Source organism: Pelodiscus sinensis, chromosome 1 (assembly GCF_049634645.1).
Source record: "Pelodiscus sinensis isolate JC-2024 chromosome 1, ASM4963464v1, whole genome shotgun sequence".
In the NCBI taxonomy this organism is placed as follows: Eukaryota; Metazoa; Chordata; order Testudines; family Trionychidae; genus Pelodiscus; species Pelodiscus sinensis.
This window is the reverse complement of record NC_134711.1, coordinates 291,383,437-291,400,208: the sequence shown is the minus strand read 5'-3', so window position 1 is coordinate 291,400,208 and position 16,772 is coordinate 291,383,437. Positions and strand designations below refer to the sequence as shown.

The window sequence follows — 16,772 nt, the reverse complement described above, 5'->3', positions numbered from 1 at the left end:
TCTGACATGTTCTTTAGATTGTGGTATAATCAGATGAAGGAAAGACAGTACAAAACAGTTTTTGTTGGACATTTAACCGAAACTGCACCACTACATGAGTTTATGAGTTTATTAATTTATTTATCAAAGGGAGAATTCAGAATAATTTATGACAAATCTCCAAGTGCACAACAGACAATCAAATAGATCAAGAGTGGCTCTGCTGTTTTTTCTCTATTTTTGAATGGTTTAATTTGATGTTCAATGAACAGGGGAAAAAAGGCTTCAGTTAAAAAAAGGAAGATGTCACGGTAAAAAAGTACTTTGTTGATGATACTAGCTCCATCAGAGATCACCAATTTCACTTTAATAAATAGAAAAGTTTACTTTTCACCATTTTGCCATTTATTCTGTGGATTTAAAGCAATTTCAGAGCAGTGAAACTTATCTGGTCAGTCTGACCTTCTGGTAAGAGGTCATTTCCATGACTGGTGCATAGGCACAATGCTGTTATGCCTGGGTTTCTAACACTGCAGGGCAGTGTAAAGAAAATGCTTACTCTTAAAAAAAAATTATGGAAAACATTTGTATTTTTATATCATACCAGGTAACAAATGCCACCCACACCCTACATTTTAAGGTCCAGCACTAGATAGTGACTAACCTAAAGAACCTTTACTACAATTGCAAATACCATTAACAGTTCACAGAAAATCAGTCAAGTGCTGGGGTCCTACAAGATACTTATTTTTCAAATTGTGTTTCTTTCCTAATACACACTTGACTAAATAATGTGTCAGTAATGCAGCTGGTGCCCTCTTTCCCCCACCCCAATTAAAAAAAAGCTTTTGGATAAGTTATTCAAAAGCACTGAAACAACATAAGACTTGGTATAACTACTTCTCAGGGTTTGGTTTTGTTTTTTTTTAAAACTACACTTATACTGCTACCACCCTAGAGTAAATGCAGTTATATCTGTTTACAAAGATACTGTAACAACTTACTGCCTTACCCACATAAAGCACTTATTTTATTGGTTTATTTATGTTAATCACAGATGACTGAGCGGCTTCAACTGTACTAGTAGAAAGTGCTACTGCTTGTCTACAGACAAGCCCTTAAGTGCTTGCTTCCCAGGGAAACTGTCTGAGTCTCACTGACATAAATGCTTTGAAAATAGTACTTAAACTGGCAAAATATTTATAGGCTAGTGAAATTTTTACCCACAGGACCAGTCATTTTCTTTAAGCCATCTCCTTTAATCTGATTAAGGAATGATCCATTAACCTTTCTGCCACCGTAGAAAATACACCATTTACTTATAAATATGATATAAGTGACTCACACTTAGTGTGCTCATTTTCACCTTCTTAAACTATAAATTAAGAACATAAGAATGGCCATGCTGCAGTGCTTCCCAAATGGTGTTCCGCAAAAACAAAAGGGTTCCATGAGAAAATTCCACTACAACATTTTATAATTTTAAAAAATTAATTAATATTTAAGCAATTATGATTTTAATTAAAACAATTTTCATTTGTGTTTGCCACGTTAAGTGTCCCTGTGTAATGCCAGCTTAGCCAGAGAGCAGGGACAATGATGTCACTACTCAGCACTGATGTCCATATATTACTGTTATTAGGGGTCCCGCAAAATTCTTTCGAATTTAAAAGGGTTCAGTGGCCAAATAAAATTGAAAAATACTGCCAGACTGAGTCAGACCAAAGGTCCATCCATCCCAGTATCCTATCTGCTGACAGTGGCCAATACCAGATGCCCCAGAGGGAGGGATCACAACAAGTAATCCTCATGTGATCCCTCCCTTGTCTCCCACTTCCAGAGAAACAGAGGCTAGGGACACCATTCCTACCCATCCGGGCTAATAGCCATTAATGGACCTAACCTCCATGAATCTATCTAGCTCTTTTTTGAACCCTGTTAAAGTTCCAGCCTTCACCACATCCTCTGGCAAGGAGTTCCACAGGTTAACTGTGCTGTGTGAAGAAAAGCTTCCTTTTGTTTGTTTTAAACCTGCTATCTATTAATTTTATTTGATGACCCCTAGTTCTTATGCTATGGGAATGAACAAATTATGTGTTCTATATTCCACTTATGATATATTCTCTGTTACTAATCCCTAATAATCCTTTGAGATGAGATATAACCAATACTGATTTTATTTAAAGCTAACATCCTCCTTGTACCTCCTTGTACCTTGTACCTCCTTGTACCCAATGGAAACTCCACTCTCTTTCATTAAAGTAAGTGCTCTATCCCATTCCGCACTCTTAACATTTCTCTTCACTACACTGTTTCCTTTTCATAATTTTAAGACCACTTGTATGAAAAAGTAAAACTGAACAGTGCTCAAATGTTTAGGACTAAAAGTCTTCATGAATGTGTAGGAGGAGGATCAGCTGCCTTTACAATGGACCTCTGAAAGATAGCTAAAGAATGCTGCTGCTAAGACATGTAGTGAACATGACAACTATATTGTTTTTCACTTCTCCCCAGTTAGCCATACACATCAGCAGTGCCCCCTTAAAAGTTTGTGAGTTTTCACTGTCTATTTCCTCAGATGTAATCATCTATCAAGCTTGAGAAGGGTGCCATTCCAAAAGCTAGGCTCATCAACAGCTCTTTATTTGGCTCCATGTTACCAGACATCCATCATCTGATGATTGAGAGCAATGTCTCTGATAGGCAATTTGTCCATTCAAAGAAACTTCACACAGCAAAGTTAGGAAAGCATGCCCCCGTTAAACAATTCAAAAATTTCATTCCAATGCTCTCCCGCATTTTGTTTTCATTCCACGTCTGAGCTCTATTTTGCTTTCAATGCATCTTCTGATATCTGATTTCATATTCTGATAGTTTCAATATGTATTAATGACTTTCTGTTGGCCTTGTACAAAAGTAACTCAAACAGCTGACATCTGGCTTAGTCCTGTAGTTCACCCTCCTTTCCCCTTTTCCTCACATTGCCACTCCCAGCATATTAACAAGCAACAGGCACCAATAAGAATCCCGTATGTCTGTGTTTGGAGTAGTGATGCCAGTGGGATGGCTATGCTTGGGAGCTGGAATTTCAGCACATTCTGGTAGCAAAGGGTATGTCTACACTACAGTGTTATTTTGAAAGACCTTATTTCAAAATAGTTAATTTGAAATAGCTTGTTTTGAAGTAACACATCTACACACAAAATGCATTTCAAAATAGCATTTTGCTATTTCGAAATAGCATGTCCACACTGAGTGGACACTGAATTGCATTGAAGGCCGGCCGGAACTAGGTCCAGCAGGTCATCAGGTCAGGAGTTTATTTGTGTGGCTGCTGCCTGAGGCTATCTGAGGCTTGTGCTAAAAGGGACCCCCACCCCGAGCAGCCAGTCCTCAATCTTCCCTGCTTGCTTGCCTACCTCGATGAGGGACAGCAAAGCATTTGTATCTCTGCGTGCTCTGGTTGCCCTCACTCGGGACACCACAGCACTCTGCGACATGGAGCCGGAGCTGCCTCTGGGCACTCTGGTGCTTCTTGTGTTGATGAGAGCCTGGCTGAACTTTCTGCAAACTGTCATCCAGGAGGGCCTGTCAGTATCCAGGAGGCCCTGCGGGAGAGCTTCCACCCTAAGGAGCTCTAAGAGCCTCCCTGGTCTGCTCCACTGGGGGCTTGTGCTTCATTCCTCCTCCACATCGTTCCACTTACCCTCCCAGCCCCCCTTCCTGATGTCAAATAAAATACATGTATTTTCATGAACACAAACTCTCTTTATTTAACAAAACTGGGGGGGGGGGGGGAATGAAACTGGTGAGACTGGAGAAAGGAGGTGGGAGAGAGAAGGAAAGAGGGTGGAAAAGGGGAGGGGGAAACCTGGGAGGAGGGAGAAGGAAGGGGGAAGCAAGGGGAAGAAGGGGGAGAGGAAGCTCAAGGCTCAGGGTTGGGGGTCTTGCCGGACCAACTTGATTTTCATGAGAACCTGCTCCTGGGTTCGCATGTGGCCTTTGGTGGCCAGGCTGGCAGCTATCCTGCCATAGAATGCCACGTTCCTCCGTCTAGTGCAGAGATCATGGACCTTGGGAGCATCCCCCCAAACCTAAGTAAGGTCCACCCTGATCTCCATCCTGAACCAGGCTTCTCCAGGCCCTGGTAGGCTCCTGGGAACTGGGAGACTGCACCTGGGGAGCGGTGGAGGGCTGGCTGCCAGTGGCTTGCTGGCTCACGTTTTGGGGCCATTGGGTCAGGGGCAGTGACTGCTGGCTCTGGGCTGGCAGGCTTGGAGTTGGCACAGGCACTGTGGCCAGAGTCAATCCCTTTAAGGGCTCTGGGGAGGGATAGGAGTGTTCTTGTTTGAGGCTGGAGGCCCCCTATTTCGAAATAAGTGTCTACACAGCACTTATTTCGAATTAGCTATTTCGAATTTGGCATTATTCCTCGTAGAATAAGGTTTACCAAATTTGAAATAAGTGCTCCACTATTACAAATTTATTTCGAAATAGTGGTTTGGCTGTGTAGATGCCAGTAAAGTTAATTCAAAATAACGGCTGCTATTTTGAATGAACTTTGATGTGTAGACATACCCAAAGAGACATCTTTTCCACCACTTGTACCCCTAACAAGTCTTTTTAGATACTTGCTGCTGTAATGCTGCTTTCTCCTGGCTAGAGAAGTGAAGGGCAACTGTATTGAAGAAAACAGCAATGCCACTCCATGCTCAGGCAGCAAGGTCACTCCTGGTGTAAGAGATGCATGGGCATTGGGAGTTATCACTTGTGTCCTATCCAATAGCTTTCAGACTCAGGATATAGAAAAGACACAACGTGTATCAATTCAGCAGCCAATATCCCAGAACCGTAAGGTTCACAGGAATGGAGAACCGCTTTTGGGTTGGGGGCTGCTGACCCACAGAAGAAAAAAAAAAGAAAAGTCAGTTGGGGAAAAAAACCCAAACCAACCGTCACTGACATGGCCCCTGACTGAGAAGGAGAAACACACTTCCCACATTCTCCTCGCACCCCAAAGCTTGGCAGGCTCAGGCTAGAAGATTATGTGATCCAGCATTAGGGATATTAAATATCAGATAATTGAATAGTTGATTAACCTCATGAATTATCGGTTACTCAGGCAGGTCAGCAGCCAATGTGCTCTGGCGCTACTCCCAAGGAGCCTCCTGCCACTCCACGCTGCTGCCTCTGTATCAGAGGCAGCAGCACAAAGGTGCCAGGTGGGAGCTGGTCCACGAGGGGAGCCAGTTTAAAAACCAGTTCCCCATGTGGACTGACTGCCTGTTGCCCTGTGCTACTGCCTCTGATACAGCCCAATGCAAACCAGAACCAAGTCAGGCTGCACTTTAAATGCAGAGCTGCAGCGGGGGGTAGGTCCCAACCCAGCGCAAGCCAGGACTAAGCGAGGCTGCTGGCCAGCCTGCTAAAAAAAGGGAATGCATGTAGTCTACAGCATTAATCTATAAGCTTTTGACAATTGGTTAATCAACTACACTATTACATCCCTATCCAGCACCATGGGAGCATGTTTGGGGAGAGAGACTAGCGCACCAATGCTGACTCTCTCATTGTGGGGGAGCCTGAAGCTCTGGATCCACACCCAGGGGCCACACCCAGCCTTAGGTTCCCCACTTCTGATAATATTTGTATGCACTTAAAAGTATGTGAGAGTATAAAGATGAGAATTGTCTTGATGTGTAAACTTGACGAAAACTAATGAAGGACTGCACCTGAGTATCACACTGTGTGCATGTTACGTTTACTCATCTCATGAGATTGGAGTATTGGAAATGTACAAGACTGCCAACTTCAAAAGATGCATTGTAGTTGACAATGGAAATTCACAGACTGCATTTAATCATCAAAGGAAGAACCCATGCTGTGAATGAAAGCATCTGCCAGAGTGCAGGATCTATTCTAATAATATATTTCCAGGGAAGGCAATCGAACATTTATCTTTGAAAGGTTTTCTTTGCTAATAAGGTGGAATACTGAACAAGTGAACAGGAATCCAAAGAATTACTCTGAGTAACCCTGAAGAACTTTTGGTAATTTAACTAATTACTAAAACATTAGGAGTTGTAGATTTATAACCTTTGACTCAGCTCTTAAATGTATTTTACCTACTTTAACCTCTCAATAACTCATTTCCTTTTCTTAATTAATAAATCTTTACTTTATTAGAGAAATTGGCTGCCAGAATGGTTTTTGTTGTGATGTAGAGAATATCCATTGACCCATAGTAAGCGAGGGACCCTTTGAGGTTGGGAGTAACTTAATGAGATATGATATTTGATATAGTGACCAATATAACAAAGGCCAGCTGATCATGGAGTGAACATTTGTTACTAGTTTGGCAAAATCTAATTGGTAGACTATACAACCAGTTTTGTGAGTATGATGTGACAGTCTGACCTGAAAGTGGCAACTGTGAGCCATTTCAGACAATGTGACAAGTGATGTAGGCAGCACAATTCAGATGCTACTGGTCCATTGGGCTTAAAGATCAGAAGGCAGAAAGAAATCTGAAGTTTCCCTGCTCAGAACTGATGTGAGAGAACTAATATTTTCTCAGGACACCTGACATTTGCAGCGACACAAAACCCAAACCCAAACCCATTAGGAATAGAGGATTTGAGATGAGAGCAAAAATCTTAAACAAAAATGTATAAAAATATCAAAGAGAGATGAATGCTATACTGCTAGGGCATCTGTTGCAGCACTGCATTAGCTAAGGGAACACAACTGTTCAGGAGAGATTAAACAGAAGTGCAGCTACTGGAAGTCACAGCTTCACTGGCTTCATTGGAGCTTCGTAGCTGTACCCCAGCAGAGGATGTGCCCAGTATTTTTTTGAGCAACATACTGAATAAACACACACACACACACACACACACACACACACACACACACACACAAGCTCACTCCTGGACACTAAATGGGATTAAGAAGAAACAGCCTGCCAGGGACACCTGGAAACCAAGGTGAAAGTAACCCATGCACTGCTCCAGAGTGCACCAGCTACGAGACTGCCAGCTGGGCGTGGGGCTCTGGATGTTCCAGCACTGGGGACCCAGCAGACTGTGAAGTGTGGAGACCACACACTTCCAGCCCTCAGGTTCCCCCACACTCTACAACCCCCAGTCCTGTGCCTCCATCCCACTCAAATCAACTGCACTCTTCTCACCCCTGCTCTCAGCCCCCCTCACACCCTGCAATCCTTTGCCCTGACTCCTGAACTAGGGATGTTAAATAACATTTAATCAGATAATCGAGTAATCGATAATTTCCATCAACTACCTGATTTGTCGATAAGTGGGGAACTGCAGAGCCACAGCAGGATTAGCTCCCAGCCCTTAGCTGCCAGGCTCTTAATACATTTAAAAGGCAGATGGTAGTGGGGGACTGGGTGCAAGCCGGGACTCGGTTGATTCCTGGCTCACAACCAGTCCCCTGCTATGCCTCTTCCTCCATTGCCTCCACCCCATCCCCCCTCTCCCTTAGAGATGGTGGTGCTGGGGAGAACTGGCTTTTAAGCCGGGGTGAGAAGGGTTGCAATACAACAATATCAATAAGAAATTTAAGTTACGTTCTCCTCTGGAATCCTTCTCAAATAGGATAATTGGGCTGTTTCCCCTGCTGAGCATGTATTTGATATGTATGTTCAAAATGCTGCAGGATGTTCAAAACCCATCAATACAACTATGCTTTGCTAAGGTCCCAAGCTTACAAGCAATCGCTGTGGCACTAAATACTGAGTAGGTACAGAACATTTCCCAGTAAGGAGATGGGCCTGTCAATAAGCAAGTCTTAAAATGTACACTGAAACAGAGAAACCTTTGTTTTTAACGTACAAAATATTCTCATGCTGGGAAAGCAAGCCTCAGGAAGGAAAGGACAGGTGAGAGGAGTGTTGTGTGATAGTAACTCCAATTCACAGAGTACCACTGATTTTCAGTACACTATAAGCAGGTTGGATTGTCAATAGAATTCACACACACAGCTCAGACTTAACCCTCTCACACTTCCTGATTTTCTGTATTGGTAACACATAAGCAGAATGCAAAACGGCCTTGGCTTAAGCTTTCTCCCTAAAATATCTGCGCAGAAACTAGCCTCTCAAAAAAAATATAAAATTACTCCCCACATATGTTTACATCTGTATGAACAGACTTAAGGAGCCATTTCTGCTAAGGAGTCTGCATCCTGTCAGGGGTTAAACATGCTGCATCAGGAAAGAATTCCTTCTAGCCGATTAAATAAGAATGGCCATACAGGGTCAGACCAAAGATCCACTATCCCGTCCTACAACAGTGGCTAATGCCAGGTGCCCCTAAGGCCGTGGTCACCAACAGGTCGATCGCGAGCTACTGGTCGATCGCGAGGCCTCGACCAGTCGCTCGCGAGGCGTCCTGTCTGCCCTGCCCCCCATTTCCCTTCCACCCCCAAGAAGCCCCACTACTTACATCAAGGAGGGATGAGTCAGCCCCGCGGGAGGCACGCAGGGGGTTTCGCAGCGCGCACGCGCGTGGGGGGGAAGGTTGGCCCCGGGGCAGGCTTGCACACGAGGCTTCCCTGTGCGGGGGGGGAGGGGGGGGGGCTTGGCGCCGGGACAAGCGCGCACAGGGTTTCTCTGTAATGACCGTGCATGGCACCCATTGGGTTTATCATTCATAAACTTCCCTCTACAACTAATGCAACACTTCTCAACAAGATAGACTTGCCACACTGGAGAAGACCACTGGCTCAGACGTTTAGTATCCTGCAGTAGGCAATACCAGATTTTTGCCCAGTAAGCATTTTAAAGGTTATCTGAAAGGTCCTTACTGGACCTTCCTTAGCCTTGACTGACCCCGCCCTCCCTTTAATGACAGAGTTTTATACTGGATTGAATTTTGTTGATTTGCATCACATTCATATATAAATCACCTGACAGAGTGATTCTAGGTTCTTCTTGCAGCACTGTAATCTCCCCTCTCTGGTACTCTCAATGGCATTCAGAACTTTGTGCACCATCCTCCACTCTCTTGCACACAGATCTTCCCCTCTACTCATAACTTCTCCCACATCCTTCACTCACCTCCAGTTGTCTTTACCACTTCCATGCCTGGATATTGCACCCTCAATTTGCCCCTCTCTTCTAATGGAGCCAAATTCCACCAGCTTCCCCCATTGACTCAGTTCACAAACTTAGTGTCTCTCATCCCTTTTCTCTTCCTTCCATTACCCGTATCCAAGGATATGCTGAGATCTCTTTTCTGATCTTCCTCTACATCAGCATTTACGGAACCCACACTACTGCTTAATTCTGACAAATGATATAGCCATCTCCCCCCTCCCTTTGTTTTTATAACATTTTCCTTTCTGGTTTCTCTGAACTTCCCCCTTCCTGCCCCTCCAAGAAGCTGTTAAAAAATAAGCATTTTTCCCCACTACTCTGATCAGGTCACTGCCTTTTTCATACCATATTACTTCATTTTTCTGATTTCCTCTTAATTTCAAGGCTTTAGACAACTCTGCTCCTGCCTATAACTTTCTGTTCACTTCCTCCTGCTTTCTATTCTTTATTTAGCTCATTGACGGTAGACAAATGTGCTTGACATCTGCAGATGCAACTCCTGTGAGAGAGGTCACATCACTTTCCCAGTTCTTTATGCTATCAGAACCCACATGCCAGAAGATTAAGCTAATCTCAAATTGCCTTCCAATCCAAAACTAATGCATCCCCTTTCCTACTCTCCTTTTTGTTTCTTCATTGATACTACCTCTTTGGGAATGTCCTCCTGCTTCTCACGTAGTGGACAACCTTCATCTTCCAGAACATCTCTCAATAAAAGACATTTCACTTGATCTGCGGCACTCCCATGTGCCACCTGCAACTCATACACATGTATCTGAACTAGACTGTCATCTGTTCAGGGCACAGACATAGTGTTTTTTTACTTTTTAGAAAAGAAATTGTTACTACTAGGACTTGATCTAGTAACAGAAACAAAGGAGAAATTTTACAAATTGTCAAATAATTAACATTTAGAAAGATAGAGGATTTGGTAACAGTTCACAACTTGGTAAATAAGCTTCAGAGAATCCTGACATTCAGCTCAGGCATAGTATCTAGCACACATGGTGAGTTCTCCAAAAGGTCACAAGCTCAGAAGTACATGTCCAGGCCCAAAGAAGTCAGTTGGCGAATACACAGTAAACAAAGAACATCCAAAACTACTTACATGGCATTGCATGGTATATGCTAGGCCAGTATTGTCCACTCTCTCTCTTCAGCCACACACGGACAGTTCTGTAGAGGGAAAGTAAGTCATATTAATTTTCAAGTGAGCGCTAAAGAAAGTTACTAGATAAATAGCCTTTAAAATTAGAATGTTTTGTCCAGAAAATACAAGAATCTCTCTGACTTCCTACTAGCCTGCCTCAATCACTAGCAGTACCTAAGGAGAAGGTTCAATTTAATTGTCTATGACCATCCCAATCCGTGGCATGTATGCTGAATGCCACAACAGAATCTATTGGTATCTGTGGTAGAATTTTTGATGTTGAATTTTTCCCACTGAAAAATAGAGTAAGGCCACTGACACATTTCATATAATAGCTAGTAATGACAACTAATTACTAGCAACATGAACTGCATTCTAACCAAATGGGCTCCCCCAAAAAAAAGAGGCCAAAGAAAGACCAATCTCCCTCCAGCTCATAGATAAGGCATGGGACTGGGTGGCTGAGATGGAAAAGACTACAGTGCTGCTGCTGTACCCTTGTGGTAGAAAAAAGCAGAATTCAGTCCATACTACTGCCAATGTCACCTCTTTCCATCTGTAAAATTAATTTGAAGAGCATATTTAGCAAAGCAGAACATGTTGTACGGAGGTGGAAGTTACATGGATCATAGTCCAATATTATTTGAATTTGTATCCAATTATTTCTTATTCATCCTTTAGATACTTAGACATTTTGTAGTATGCAAACAGAATTTCAGAATTTCTTGTTCAAAGGTTGGAAATGCTTCACAGTGTTCTTGTGCACCTTGGATTCATAAAAGTCAGATAATTCATAGAGCTACGGACTTGAGTCTTTATAGAAATATACTTCTTTCATGGTTTAATAAAACACACTCCTTATGTAGCTCTTGGGAATATATGCTACTCAAAACCCAAGGTGATTTGTCAGTGTCAACACTAGGAGACTCAGTTCACACTATTCAAAAAGAAAGAGTTAGTTACAATCACCTTTTTAGGTTTAATTGCCATTTACAGACAAGCAAGTGAAAGGTTCAATACCCCTCAGCAGATTTTAAGGAAAACACGTCAACTGTGTTTTGAGACTGCAGTCTATCATGCATGCCAAAAGTCACAATTTCCTTGTACTCCTCCACCCCTCTACCATAGCCATCTGTTGTCTCCTGTCTCAATTCCATTCTCTCCACTGCAAAAGCAGATCCCATTTTGATGCTCCAGTGCTGGGTGAGCTCAGCGCACAGTTCTGGGAACATGGCCTTCTGCATCCAAAAGTTATGCAGCCACTGCTGGCCATCCCACGTTTGCCTCACAATCTGCTCTCACCATTCAATACCTGCTCCATGGGCACAGAATTGCCAGTAACCAATTGCAGAACTGGCCAAGTTTCATTCAGTATCCGCAACATCCGCTTCCCCTTAGTACTTTCATTTGTAGCGTCGCACAGGCAGCTACACTGTGGTTTCATAAACACAAAACAAAATCAGTCACCCAGCTTCTGAAGCAGCCACAAGAGCTCAACCAATCACCTTGGCAGGCATGTTTGCCAGTGAGGTGGAAAGACTGAAAACTGGCATAAGAAAATAGATTGATCAGAGGGGATTGTGGGACCTTGACCCCAAATTCCCTTAACTCTTTGAGAGCACTAGTCCGCCCCCCCCCCCCCAAGTATGACCAAGCATTCCTGAAAACATTCCCACAAAGCAATGCGCCAGATGGTGGTGATGGGGATAATGAGGCGCCTTTTCACGGTGCTATGTGGCTGCCATTGAGACAACCTGGCATCATGGGGACTCACTGCAACAGCAAAGGCAGCCAAACGTGAACACACCTCCAGCGAAATAGCTGTGCCAGCTGCTACATGCTGGCAAAACTGCTGCTAGTAAAACTTAGTAGCACTGACATGGTCTTAGATTTAAGCTCCTTGTGGCAGAGAACTCCGTTCTCCTGTGTTATTACGGTGTCTAGCACAATGGGGTCCTGATCCATGGCTAGGGTTCCTCAGCATTATGGTAATACAAATTATTAACATTACATGAAAAATGTTAATAGCGCTGCTAACATAATATTCAGTATACTTAAATGGGAACAAACCACCAAGTAGAAACTATTAACAGCACCAGTACAGAAACCCAACGGGTACGCTAAGACAGTGTAAATTTAGACAATGACAAATAAGGTCAGTATGCCAGCATGCTGGCATCCCCCACAAAAATTCATCTGTAATTAGGTTGGTTAGTTTAATAAAATTCTTAGGTCTAATAAATGGTTCACCAAGTAGTCACAGGAGGTATATCTACACTATGGGTTAAGGTCAAATTAAGATACGCAACTTCAGCTATGTCAATTGTGTAGCTGATAGGGTTGCTAGATAGTTTCAACAAAAATACCGGACACACTTGGCATTACATCATAATCTACAAAATACTGGACATTTATATTTTCTCCATTTGTTTTCCGAGCAGAAAGCTCAAATACTGGAATGTCTGGTTCAAAACCAGACACCTGGCAACCCTAGTAGCTGAAGTCAAAAGTACCTTGATTCGACTTTTGGCAGGGTCCACACTGCAAGAAGTCAAAGGGAGCACGTTCCCCCTTTGACTTGCCTTACTCCTCGTAGAAGCAGGACTACCAGCATTGACTGGAGAACCCCGTCAGTTCGAATTAGCAGGTCTTCACTAGACCACTAATTTGAACCCTAGAAGACGGACAGCAGCAGCTTTGATCTTCTCTGGGTAGACATACCCAGGGTGATCCCCTAGCACTCTCTCGGTACTGAGGTGAGCGAACTCCAAAATCCCCCTGTCCTTTGGAGTTGGGAAGCAAACCTGTTCCGCTGTCACAAGTACTTCTGCCCTTTAAGCATACTGCTCTCTCTTATTTAACAAACCAACTTTTTACTTTTCTCCAGGAGAGAGTTAAAGCAAAGCTTCCAAGTGAGCTCAGAGATGCAGTGGTTTCCCCTCTTCTGAACAAGGTGAATGTAAAACACAAACAGGCAGTGAATGCTGTTGTTTTTCCTTTCCCCTCCTCTACAGAGCAGAGAAGACTTTAAACAAAGGCAGCAAACAGACCAGCATCACAACCCAGACTAACAGTAGTCTTCAGTCTTCACTTAACACTGATCTTAGTAGTAATGTTAGCTCTGAGGTGCAGAGTTTTTGTAATATAGCATTTAAGCTGCTAAACTACTCCCAGACCCAAGAACTTCCAATTTTGATTCTCCAGACTTCTTTCCCAGAAGGCCAGTAAACTATCTGTTTCTGGGTCCTGCAAAATAATCCATGATCTCCTCACAAAATCTGACCTGCAACACTGTAATCCATTCAATCAGCCAATCCCTGCATCATACTAGTATGGCCTATTGTTGTTAAATTTCCAATGTTGTATGCTTCTTTGCAACCAGAACATCACACACTTTGCTGTACTATTACCACAGTATGGGAACAAAGCCTTTACCAGCCTGCAGCAATAGAAAGACAAGCAGCAGTCTAGACTAAACCTGCCAAAAAATACCTCATCTGCAAATTCATTAACTGCCAGCAACTAGGTGGCTATGTTCAGATGAATTTTTTAACCTAATTTTCTTTGAGTTTATCATCTCCCAAAATATTTTAATTTTTTGGCTAGTCCCCAAAATATCCAGAATTACCATTGTTAGCACTGCTACCCTAGCTGAAGACTGTCATACTCTATTCCACGAAGATTTTAAAATGGAAAGTTCTATAGAAAATTTTAGAATATACAGTACTAGATTATTAGAATAGATGGATTATTTGAATGGTGTGCTCCAAACTTCCTCTCTCAACCTCCAGCATCAAATCAGGCAGCAGAAAACTAAGTTCACATTTAATCTTATTTTTTCTTTACATCTTAAGTTTGTATTGTGAAAATAATTATATTAGTTTTTAGAGACCTACTGAATAATGATAAATCCTTGTTTATAGTTTAATATCCTTTGAACCGAAGAACGCACTCAGTCCATCTGAGACCATCAGAAAACAATGCAATGAACTCTCACATCTTCAAGGCTGCATTACTTTCCTGAAAGGCTACATTTTTTTTGATGAATACAGTCCTGAAGAGTCCAGGATCCTTATTAAGAACTTCGGTAATAACCATCTCTATTAGATGGTTTATTCACATTATTTTTATTTATAGTGATGCTGGCCATTTCTGAATAGAACAGAAATTGAGCAGGGCCCTTAATCTTTCCATAGACATTTAATTTGCTTACAAAATTCAGGAAGCAGAATAAACATTTAACATCAGGAACTTAAGGGCATGGAAGAAGCCAACTATCCTCTGTACAGTGACTCTTTTTCAGCCTACATTCTGCACATTTTTCTACATCTCTTGGTACAATATGGTTGGCCAGAAATTCAACCCAGAATTTTTAAAACCTCATAAGCGAAGTACAAATAAAAGTAGTTTAAATGGATTTATTATGGTAATAAAGCATAGAGTATCTCTTCTGGTAGCTTAGTTACTGAAGTGTAACACAGCACCCACCCACATGAAAATCCATTCTTCAGCTGCTCTACAATGCAAGTCACATTACCATGGAAATGAACTGTCCCTTTGAAAGAGAAGTCATATTTTGTGCCCAGTTAAGCAACTTAAACTTTTTTCTGGGCGTGCTCCATGAATCAATGGACACTTCTCTCGTTCTTTCACAACAGATCTTTGTACAGTCTAGAGACAGAAAAACTGCATAAAGTGAACAATTATGCCACCCAAGGAGTGACACTGCACTTTCTGTATCCCTTTAGTACATAATCTTATTACTTCTTTATTTTATTGCCACTTTTTAAATACAAAATTGTTCCAGTTTCTACTTTCTTCTTCTACTTCTAGTTTCTTCAAGGAGTGTGTGTGTTCATGCATGCAAGTCCAACTATTCTGTTTGACAAACTACTACATAATGTTACTCAATAAGCTACACTTAATACTTTTGGACCATTGACAAAAACACTTTTCCCAGATGTTAGATTGGGGTGGGCAAGATTCAGCTAATCACGCTTTTTAATCCATGGTGCACCCCACCAGGACCCTTTGGCATGTAGTAGCTCGACACTGCTCAAAGCAGTTGGCTGTTCCACGTGACTCTCTGCACTACTTGCTGGGGGTGGAGGCGGCTTCGTGAACTACTCCCCCATCCCCACCACAATCTCTCAGATCCTATTGGCCAGAAACCAACAAAGCCTCTCCCTTGCCTCCTTGGTGTGTGATACAGAGAGCCACATGGAACAGCCAGCTGTGTTGAGCCTTGGGCTGCTGAGACAGAGCCTGCCTGAGGGTCCTCCTGGGCTGCTGGCTAGGAGCTGCCTAGTAAGTGCCTCTGGCTTGATCCTGCCTTTGGCACCCCACCCCTTCCTGCACCACAACTCCCTGCCCCAGGTTACTACCCAAACCCTCTGCATCTCCATTCACAACTCTCAGATCCTGCACACCCTCCTGTGCTCCTCCCGAGGCCAGAATCCTTTCCTGAACCCATACCCTGCACTTCAGTCCTCTACTCCAAGCTCCATTCTGCATCCAACTTCTGTCCCATACCCCACACCGCTTCCAGAGTAGAGCATAGCCCTGGACCATTTACCAAAATCTTGGAGTCAGCCCCACCATCAAAAAATCATTGCCCACCCCTGTGTTAGATCCTAATTTGTGGGGGGGGGGGGGGGGTTGTAAATTTAAGGGACTAAAAGCAATGTCTGGAACCTGGCGCAAACAGGCAAAAAGCAAAATTCTTTAGTTATCTTTATCAGGGCATCTCTATTTTGACCTGCAAGATCTTGCCAGTTCAATGAATGGTAGGTAGGTAAGCAGGCTGTGTATCCATCCTCAGATATGCAAAGCCCCGCCTATAGGTGACTGAGTTATCCTCAAGATCCAGCAAAATGGGAAATACTATTCTCAAATGTGTGAGTAGGTTAGATAAATGTCTATCAGAGATGGTCTAGTAGACAGTATTTGGTTCTGCCATGAGGGCAGGGGACTGGACTCAGTGACCTCTCAAGGTCCCTTCCAATCCTACTATTCTATGATTTTCTAGATGCTCTTGCACAGAAAATTTTTGTTTTCTATATGTCAATCAGAATTTCGCTGTAACCAACTCTATTTATCTTAGATATCAGTATCAGGAAATTTACAGATATTAGTGCTCGGAATGCATTGCTACAGAGTCAGATTCTGTAACTACATGGTAGATAAGAGCTTACCAAGTTTTATTATTGCTAACTATGTATAACACTTTCTAAAAGAGGGCCTATGTCTTGCCAAATTTGTTCATGATCCACAAGCCAAGGAAGAGTTCATTTCATTCACTTCAGACCAATTCCACATAATAAATAATAAGTTTTTTTTTTTAAACTTAACACTCAAAACACTCTGCAAAGTTTGATCACTCTTCCTATGCCTTCTATTTCAGCTTTTTGGACAGAAGGTATTGAACATTGCTAGTCATAGGTTTACCAGGAGATAAATGTGTGAATCCTCCTTTAAAAAAATATATATTTATACACACACACACGATAAACTTGTCAGCCA

General features: G+C 42.6%; 1 protein-coding gene across 3 annotated transcripts in view; it reads right to left on the bottom strand.

The window, feature by feature from the left end:
• WDFY2 (WD repeat and FYVE domain containing 2) overlaps positions 1-16,772 on the bottom strand; it is a 112,340-nt gene that overhangs the window by 47,598 nt on the left and 47,970 nt on the right. For all 3 annotated transcript variants that reach the window (XM_075919094.1, XM_014574504.2, XM_075919095.1), the window contains exon 2: positions 10,209-10,276. In XM_075919094.1, coding sequence (XP_075775209.1) covers positions 10,209-10,276 — 68 coding nt within the window. The remainder of the gene's footprint in view (positions 1-10,208; positions 10,277-16,772) is intronic.